We start from the raw sequence: 10,517 nt of genomic DNA on the forward strand, positions 1-10,517 counted from the left end.
CAGAATTCTGAGCCGCTCTAGTAGAAGAACTCACATTTCTCCTTCAAACTCTTCACTGGCTGCCAGTTTCTTTCAGGATCATTTTAAAATTCTGGTTCTTACTTTCAGATCTATTCATGGTCAGACCTTCCATCCGTGATCTGATCCAGACTTACACCCCAGCTCGGGCTCTGAGGTCTGTGGATCAGAATCTACTGATGGTTCCTGAACTTCAGGACCAGAGGAGAGAAATCCTTCCAGACTGTTGCTCCTAAGCTTTGGAACGATCTTCTCTCTCTTTGTGTTTGATGATCTACTGACTCCTTTAAGAAACATCTTAAGACGTTTCTATTTGTTCAGGCTTTTCCTTGATTTTCTGGAACTCCTGTGTGGTTCTCAGTTTTATCTTGATCTTTAAAGTATGTACTTTATTGAATATTGTTTTGATTGTTTAAGCGCTTTGTGACCCTGGTCTGGAAAAGCGCTATATAAATACAAATTACTTACTTACTTACATGTTTACTTGTTACTACACTATCACTATATATCATTGTATTGTGATACATATCAACACACTCCTGACAAACACACACCTGTAGTCATAAACACGAACACACACATGTATTCTTAGTTTATTTGTACTCCAGTCGTTTGGCTGATCCAGTCGTAGTAACGCGCCACATGCGTGTAGACTCCGTACCTTCCATCTTTGGCACATTCGTCGCCCCAGCTCACGATGCCGGTCAGGAACCAGGTGCCCTGGAAGTTGGTGGCGTGGGGGCCCCCGCTGTCGCCCTGGCAGGCGTCCTTGTGTTTGTTCAGGAACCCGGCGCAGAACATGAAGCGTGTGACGAGGCTGCTGCTGCGCTGCTTGCACGAGGCCCGGTCCACGAACGGCACCTCGAGCTTCTGCAGCCGGCTGGCCTCGGGGCCCCGCGCCGCCAGGCGGCCCCAGCCGCTCACCAGCGAGGACGGGGCCGAGCGCAGCAGGGTATCGGTGAAGTCTCGGGGCCCCAGACAGATGGGCCGGCGCTGGGGCGACAGCTCCACGGGGCTGGAGAGCTTGACCAGAGCGATGTCGTGGTTGAAGGACAGCTTCTTGCCGTAACTGCGGTGGATGTGATGTTCTGCCACCTGATGGTCGCGCTCCGGACCCTCTTGGCTCATGATGTCGTGTTCGCCTGGAACATGTTGGATCAGTTTGAGCCCATGGTTCTCATCAGAGAATCAAAGGGAAGGAATAAACATCAAGAGATAAAGCAGCAACTCTTTGACTTTATATGTGTTTCTGTTTGTATGTTTATTTGTTTCTGTGTTTGTATGTTTATTTGTTTATGCTTTTGAATATTTATTAGTATTTGTGTTTTCTGTGTTTGTATGTTTATTAGTTTCTGTGTGTTTCTGTGTATGTTTATTCGTTTTTGTGTGTTTCTGTGTATGTTTATTAGTTTTTGTGTGTTTCTGTGTTTGTATGTTTATTCGTTTTTGTGTGTTTCTGTGTTTGTATGTTTATTAGTTTTTATGTGTTTCTTTGTTTGTATGTTTATTTGTTTCTGTGTGTGTATGTTTATAAGTTTTTGTGTTTTTCTGTGTTTGTATGTTAATTTGTTTTTGTGTGTTTCTGTTTTTGTATGTTTATTTGTTTTTGTGTTTTTATGTGTTTGCATGTTTATTTGTTTTCATTTGTTTCTGTGTTTTAATGATTATTTGTTTTTGTGTGTTTCCGTCTTCGTATGTTTATTAGTTTTTGTGTGTTTCTGTGTTTGTGTGTTATTAGCTTTTATGTTATATCTTCTTTTTGTATGTATCTCTCTGTGTGTTTATTTTTGTGGGTGTTGTGTTTTTGTAGGTTCATTTGTTTTGTGTGTTTCTGTGTTTGTATGTGCAAATGTTTTTGTGTGTCTCTCTGTTTGTATTTTTGTTTTTGTACGTTTCTGTCTCTGTGTATGTTTTTCTGTGTGTGTGCTTATTTTTCTATGTTGCTGCGTTTGCTTGTTTGTGTGTGTTTTTGTTTATGTATCTGTGTGCATTCCTGTGTTTGTTTGCATTTCTGTTTTTGTTTGTGGGTGTGTTTTGTGTCTATCTGTGTTTCTGTGTGTGTGTGTGTATCGGTGTGTGTGTGTATATGTATCGGTGTGTGTGTGTATCCGTGTGTGTGTGTGTGTGTGTATCCGTGTGTGTGTGTGTTTGCGTGTGTGCGAGTGTGTGTGTGTGTGTATCCGTGTGTGTGTGTGTGTATCCGTGTGTGTTTGCGTGTGTGCGAGTGTGTGTGTGTGTGTGTGGGGGGGTGTGTGGGGGGGTGTGTGTGTGTGTGTGTGTTTGCGTGTGTCGAGTGTGTGTGTGTGTGTGTGGGGGGGTGTGTGTGTGTGTGTGTATCCGTGTGTGTGTGTGTGTGTGTGTGCGTGTGTGTTTGTGTGTGTGTGTGTGTGTGGGGGGGGGGTGTGTGTGTGCGTGTGTGTGTGTGTGTGTGTGTGTTTGGGTGTGTGTGTGTGTGTGTGTGTGTGTGTGTGTGTGTGTGAGTGTGTGTGTGTGTGTGTGTGTTTGGGTGTGTGTGTGTGTGTGTGTGTGTGTGTGTGTGTGTGTGTGTGTGTGTGTGTGTGTGTGAGTGTGTGTGTGTGTATCCGTGTGTGTGTGTGTGTACCCAGTCGGACGAAGAAGTGTGTCTTTAACTTCAAGACGTTGACCAGACAATGAGCTGCAGTGATGATCCAGTATTCACTGATCAAAGATCCTCCACAGAAAGGTTTGTCCTTCCCGAGAGACTCGGAGTACGACATCAGAGCCACCTGCCGACACACACACACACACAAACACACACCCACACACACACACTCGCACACACGCAAACACACACACACACGGATACACACACGCACACACACACACACACACACACACACACACACACACACACACACACACACACACACACACACACACACACACACACACACACACACACACACACACACACACACACACACACACACACACAGAGAGAGAGATGAAGACAACATAAAGACAAGATGAAGACAAAAATGAAGACAAAGTAAGTAAGTAAGTAATTTGTATTTATATAGCGCTTTTCCAGACCAGGGTCACAAAGCGCTTAAACAATCAAAACAATATTCAATAAAGTACATACTTTAAAGATCAAGATAATACTGAGAACAACACAGGAGTTCCAGAAAATCAAGGAAAAGCCTGAACAAATAAAAAGTCTTAAGATGTTTCTTAAAGGAGTCAGTAGATCATCAAGCGCAAAGAGAGAGAAGATTGTTCCAAAGCTTAGGAGCAACAGTCTGAAAAGATTTCTCTCCTCTGGTCCTGAACCGTGTGCGAGGAACCATAAGTAGATTCTGATCCACAGACCTCAGAGCCCGAGCTGGGGTGTAAGTCTGGATCAGATCACTGATGGAAGGTCTGACCATGAATAGATCTGAAAGTAAGAACCAGAATTTTAAAATGATCCTGAAAGAAACTGGAAGCCAGTGAAGAGTTTGAAGGAGAAAGGACAGATCCAAGAGAACCAGAACAGTGAATTTACCCAAGTTAGCCGACTTCATGATGTCACTGGACACTTTCAGTAAAGCTGTCTCCGTAGAGTTATGTTTACAGAAGCCAGACTGAAACTTCTCATGGATGTCGCTCTGATCCAGGAACAGCTGCTCAGACACCACCTTCTCCAAGATCTTGGACAAGAAAGGGAGCTTAGAAATAGGTCTGAAATGACTGAGGTCAGTTGGGTCGAAGCCTGGCTTTTTGAGCAGAGGCTCCACAATGGCATGTTTAAATGCATTGGGAAAAAACCCTGTGGAAAGGGAGGGGGTTCACCATATTGGTAACCCAGGGGCCAATTACATCAAATACTTTGATAAAAAGCCTACAGGAAAGGTTATCTGAGCAAGAGGAGGGTTTCATCTTGTTCACTAGTGCCGAAATATCACCCAGAGATACAGCAGTGAAGGAAGACCAAGAGGAGGAGAGGGGCTCAGAGACAGTAGGGGTTCCAAACAAACGGGGAGAGATTTTCTCTTTGATCAATTTAATTTTGTCAATGAAAAATCTCAACAATGCATTGCTGTCAGCTTCACAGAAGACAGGCGTGATTTGAGGAGCAGGAGACACGAGAGAATTAATCGTGTCAAACAACACTTTGGGGTTTTTCTTATTTGCTGCTACCAGTTTTTTGATGTAATCAGATCTAGCAGTTTCCACCATCTCATTGTAAGAAGACATCAGACATCAGGTCCCTGAGAAACATGAAGACAACAATGAAGACAACGATGAAGACAACGATAAAGACAACGATAAAGACAAGATGAAGACAATGATGAAGACAAAGATGAAGACAAAGATGAAGACAATGATGAAGACAAAGATGAAGACAACGATAAAGACAAGATGAAGACAAGATGAAGACAAAAATGAAGACAACGATAAAGACAAGATGAAGACAAAGATGAAGACAATGATGAAGACAAGATGAAGACAAAGATGAAGACAAAGATGAAGACAAAGATGAAGACAACGATAAGGACAAAGATGAAGACAAAGATGAAGACAATGATGAAGACAAAGATGAAGACAACGATAAAGACAAGATGAAGACAAGATGAAGACAAAAATGAAGACAACGATAAAGACAAGATGAAGACAAAGATGAAGACAATGATGAAGACAAGATGAAGACAAAGATGAAGACAAAGATGAAGACAAAGATGAAGACAAAGATAAGGACAAAGATGAAGACAGAGATGAAGATGAAGACATTTGCCGAGGACACAGCAGCACCTGCCAGGGGATCTCTCCAGGAATGGCCTCGTCTCCTCCTACGACCCTGGTGTCCGTGTTCTTCTCGGCCGCGACTGGACGGACGGTCGGGTAGAATGCTCCTCCTGGTCCTGCCTCCTTCACCTCCGTCACGTTCCCGTCCTCGTCCCAGTAGACGACCTTGGTGGCCTCCGTGGCCTCCAGCGACCTCCGGGTTCGCGTCTGGTTGAGCACATCCAGGTCGTAGTCGTCGTAGAACTGCGAGATGTTGAAGTCGTAGTTGTCGTCGGTGGAGTTGGACCCGTGGAAGGATCGCGGGCTCAGCGAAGACCTGGTGTCTGTCGTGGTCACGACTCCACAGCTGAAGGTCTCTGAGGAGCACAAGGAACCGGTGACAAGATGTTCCTTCAACGCTCCGGCGTCGGCGCCACCTGTTGGCTCGCAGCTGACCCTGTCGTCCGCCAGCTTGTAACCCGCCGCACACAGACACACCGCACGGAAGTCCTTCATCTCGCAGAAGTGAGAACACCCGCCGTTGTCCACCTTGCACTGCTTGGCCACCTCTGGACATGTGAAGCAACATGATGGTGGTGAAGGTCAAGATAAAGACAACGATGAAGACATTGATGAAGACAAAGATGAAGACAACGATGAAGACAAAGATGAAGACAGCGATGAAGACAAAGATGAAGACAGGTTGAAGACAACGATACGTGAAGCAACATGATGGTCGTGAAGGTCTCGCTCAAGGGCGTCGTCGTCTCTCACCGATCTCGCAGTTCTTGCCGTCGAAGTTGGGCAGACACCAGCAGACGTACGAACCCACGCCGTCCTGACAACTGACAGCGTTCTGACAAGGCTGGGACGCGCACTGATCCCCGTCTGAACACACACACACACACACAGACACACACACCCACACAGAAACACACACATGCAAGCACACACACGCACACACACACACACACACACAAACACACACACACAGAAACACACACACACTCACACACACACACAGACACACACACCCACACAGAAACAAACACATGCAAGCACACACACGCACACACACACACACAAACACACACACACAGAAACACACACACACACGCACACACACACACACACAGAAACACACACACGCACACACACAAACACACACACACAGAAACACACACACACAGAAACACACACACACACGCACACACACGCACACACACACACAGAAACACACACACGCACACACACACACACACACAGAAACACACACACACAGAAACACACACACAAATGCACACACACACACGCACACACACACACAGAAACACACACACGCACACACACACACACACACACACACACAGAAACACACACATGCACGCACACACACGCACACACACACACACACACACACACACAGAAACACACACATGCACGCACACACACGCACACACACACACACACAGAAACACACACATGCACGCACACACACGCACACACACACACACACACAGAAACACACACACACACGCACACACAGAAACACACACACACACACACACACACACACACACACACACACACACAGAAACACACACACACAGAAACACACACACGCACGCACACACACGCACACACAGAAACACACACACACACACACACACACACACACACACACACACACACACATACACACACACAAGTCTAAGACACAACGTTCACACTCGTAACTTTCCTGCGACGGATCTCACCGACGTATCTGATCCAGAATTCCATCTGAAACAAAGTAAGATAAAAGTTAATCAGGATGATAATGAATTTAATATTTCAGATGTTTTATTGAAATGTTTCTGTTTTTTAAACATAAAATCATTTATATATTGAAAGTTTTAATTTGTGTTTTTTTATCATTGAATAGAAAATATGAATTAATTATTTTTCTTACACACAGAGTTTGATTTTCTCATTCTAATAATAAAAATAAATTTTATAAATTCCCCTTTTTTCATTTATAGTCTTTTAAATTCAATATATAATTGTTGGTATAATAGAGTCAGACATGACCAACAGAGCACAGAGCTACTGGATCATGTGCTTCTGCCTTGTCACATGATCGTCTGTGCGTCACATGATCGTCTGTGCGTCGCATGATTGGTTGAAAGTTTGATCCAGTAGCTCGGAGCTCTGTTGGTTTAGTCTGGAGACTCTATTATACCAACATTTATATTGAATTAAAAAGACTATAAATAAAAAAATATTGAATTTAAAACATTTATTTTTGGAAATATTTATTTTAAAATATCAAACTCTATGTGTGATAAAAAATAAAATGTCAAATCAATTTTTCAGGAAACAAATTAAAACTTTCAATATAGAAATAATAGAATGAACTTATAACCCTTGTGTTACCTCTGGGTCAAGAAGACCCGAATACAAATGTGTTTGTGGTATCCCTTGTGTTAAGGGTTAAGGAGTTTGTTATGCTTAATAAAACAACAACATTCCGATAAAAAGAAGATTAAAGTTGCAACATGTTCACTATAGTCCACACAGATACTCACAGTTTTCTCGCTGTCCTCGAACCACTCGCGAGCCTCCTCCATCACACAGATCTCCTCTCTACACTCACGCTCCAGGTTGTCCTTCTTCAGCTCCTCCAGACCGCCGCTGTTGTAGCGACGCATGCGGCGCAGGACGGCGTGAGCGGTCTGCTGGGACACGAACACGGAACCTGGAGACGATGAGAACCTTGAGGGTGAAGAACATCTTCTCTGGACGTCGACTCCATCTTTCTAGGTTCGACACAAACTGTTGTTTTTATAAATAACGCAGGATTTACTTGAAGACATGATCTATGGACGGCTCTGTCTTTTGTTCAAGATGAAGACGACGACGAAGACGACGACGAAGACGACGACGAAGACGACGATGAAGACGACGATAAAGACAACGATGAAGACGACGACGAAGACGACGATGAAGAAAACGATTAAGACAACGATAAAGACAAGATGAAGACGACGATGAAGACAAGATGAAGACAAGATGAAGACGACGATGAAGACAAGATGAAGACAAAGATAAAGACAACGATGAAGACAACAATGAAGACGATGATGAAGACAACGAGGAAGACAATGGTAAAGACAACAACAAAGACAAGATGAAGACAACAATGAAGACAACAGTAAAGACAAAGACAACGATGAAGACAACGATAAAGACAATGATAAAGACAAGATGAAGACGACAATGAAGACAAGATGAAGACAACGATAAAGATAACGATAAAGACAAGATGAAGACAACGATGAAGACAACTATAAAGATAACGATAAAGCCAAGATGAAGAAGACGATGAAGAAAAGATGAAGACGACGATGAAGACGACGATGAAGACAAGATGAAGACAAGATGAAGACGACGATGAAGACAAGATGAAGACAAAGATAAAGACAACGATGAAGACGACGATGAAGACAAGATGAAGACAAGATGAAGACGACGATGAAGACAAGATGAAGACAAAGATAAAGACAACGATGAAGACAACAATGAAGACGATGATGAAGACAACGAGGAAGACAATGGTAAAGACAACAACAAAGACAAGATGAAGACAACAATGAAGACAACAGTAAAGACAAAGACAACGATGAAGACAACGATAAAGACAATGATAAAGACAAGATGAAGACGACAATGAAGACAAGATGAAGACAACGATAAAGATAACGATAAAGACAAGATGAAGACAACGATGAAGACAACTATAAAGATAACGATAAAGCCAAGATGAAGAAGACGATGAAGAAAAGATGAAGACGACGATGAAGACGACGATGAAGACAATGATAAAAACAAGATAAAAACAAGATAAAGACAAGATGAAGACAAGATGAAGACAACGATAAAGACAAGATGAAGACGACGATGAAGACAACGATGAAGACAAGATGAAGACAAGATGAAGACAACGATAAAAACAAGATGAAGACAATGATGAAGACGACGATAAAAACAAGATAAACTGAAGACGACGATGAAGACGACGATAAAAACAAGATAAAAACAAGATAAAAACAAGATGAAGTAGACGATGAAGATGACGATGAAGACGACGATGAAGACAAATATGAAGACAAAATGAAGACAACAATAGAGACAACGATAAAGACAACGATAAAGACAACGATAAAGACAACGATGAAGACAACGATAAAGACAAGATGAAGACAAAGATGAAGACGACGATGAAGACCACGATGAAGATGACAATGAAGAAAAGATGAAGACAACGATGAAGACGACGATGAAGACGACGATGAAGACGACGATGAAGACGACGATGAAGACAATGATAAAAACAAGATAAAAACAAGATAAAGACAAGATGAAGACAAGGATGAAGACAACGATAAAGACAAGATGAAGACGACGATGAAGACAACGATGAAGACAACGATGAAGACAAGATGAAGACAACGATAAAGACAAGATGAAGACAACGATAAAACAAGATGAAGACGATGATGAAGACGACAATAAAAACAAACTGAAGACGACGATGAAGACGACGATAAAAACTAGATGAAGTAGACGATGAAGACGACGATGAAGATGACGATGAAGACGACGATGAAGACGACGATGAAGACAAATATGAAGACAAAATGAAGACAACAATAGAGACAACGATAAAGACAACGATGAAGACAACGATGAAGACAACGATGAAGACAACGATAAAGACAAGATGAAGACAAAGATGAAGACGACGATGAAGACAAAGATGAAGACCACGATGAAGACCACGATGAAGACAACGATGAAGACAACGATGAAGACAACGATGAAGACAACGATAAAGACAAGATGAAGACAAAGATGAAGACGACGATGAAGACAAAGATGAAGACCACGATAAAGACAACGATGAAGACAACGATGAAGACAACGATGAAGACAACGATAAAGACAAGATGAAGACAAAGATGAAGACGACGATGAAGACAAAGATGAAGACCACGATGAAGACCACGATGAAGACAACGATGAAGACAACGATGAAGACAACGATGAAGACAACGTTAAAGACAAGATGAAGACAAAGATGAAGACGACGATGAAGACAAAGATGAAGACCACGATAAAGACAAGATGAAGACAAAGATAAAGACAACGATGAAGACAAAGATGAAGACAACGATGAAGACAAAGATGAAGACAAAGATGAAGACCACGATGAAGACCACGATGAAGACAACGATGAAGACAAAGATGAAGACAAAGATGAAGACCACGATGAAGACCACGATGAAGACAACGATGAAGACGACGATGAACATTCATCGTCAGAGGAAAGGTTTGTGGAGGAGGAAGGTATTTGGCACTCGTATGGCCTCTAACTGCTGCTGCTCACTCGCCAGCTACGTTAAGAATTGGCAACGAAAGACAAAATCTTGACTAAAAAACACAAAAATATAGTTAAACCTCAACAATAAATCAACCGTAGTAACAAAATGTGTTTTTATTGTCATAAGAAAGATTGAGTCGCAAGGAATGTAGCGACGCCAGCGTCACGACTGATGAACTTTCACCTCAGACCGTGTGTTTTCTATCAAGTCCAGCTCCTTGGAGGAGGTTTGCCACCCCTCGGTGCTCGCGGTCAACATGTCTCACCTCCACTGGGCTCTTGGGCGACAGAAAAACTCCATGTCAGCGTCAAGTCCAGGACCAGCAGCAACAAACACACTCCTGCCATA

General features: G+C 42.8%; 1 protein-coding gene across 1 annotated transcript; it reads right to left on the reverse strand.

Moving 5' to 3' along the window:
* Positions 1-595: 595 nt before the first annotated feature.
* f9b (coagulation factor IXb) lies at positions 596-10,517 on the reverse strand. The gene is made up of 8 exons (XM_087808236.1): positions 10,435-10,517; positions 7,314-7,483; positions 6,504-6,528; positions 5,521-5,634; positions 5,184-5,315; positions 4,774-5,123; positions 2,621-2,765; positions 596-1,160 (listed from the first exon to the last, which is right to left on the reverse strand). Exons 1-8 carry the CDS (start codon positions 10,514-10,516, stop codon positions 607-609), a joined length of 1,572 nt encoding a protein of 523 aa, XP_087664362.1. The 5' UTR covers position 10,517; the 3' UTR covers positions 596-606.

The sequence above is a fragment of the Callionymus lyra genome, chromosome 14 (genome assembly GCF_982586985.1).
Source record: "Callionymus lyra chromosome 14, fCalLyr1.hap1.1, whole genome shotgun sequence".
NCBI lineage: Eukaryota > Metazoa > Chordata > Actinopteri > Syngnathiformes > Callionymidae > Callionymus > Callionymus lyra.

Coding starts and splice junctions, on each gene's coding strand:
- f9b (XM_087808236.1), bottom strand. CDS start 10,516: ATGGCAGGAGTGTGTTTGTTGCTGCTGGTCCTGGACTTGACGCTGACA. Junction 5,635..6,503: donor ATTCTGGATCAGATACGTCG/GTGAGATCCGTC, acceptor GTGTGTGTTCAG/ACGGGGATCAGTGCGCGTCC. Junction 5,124..5,183: donor GGTCAGCTGCGAGCCAACAG/GTGGCGCCGACG, acceptor TGTGCTCCTCAG/AGACCTTCAGCTGTGGAGTC.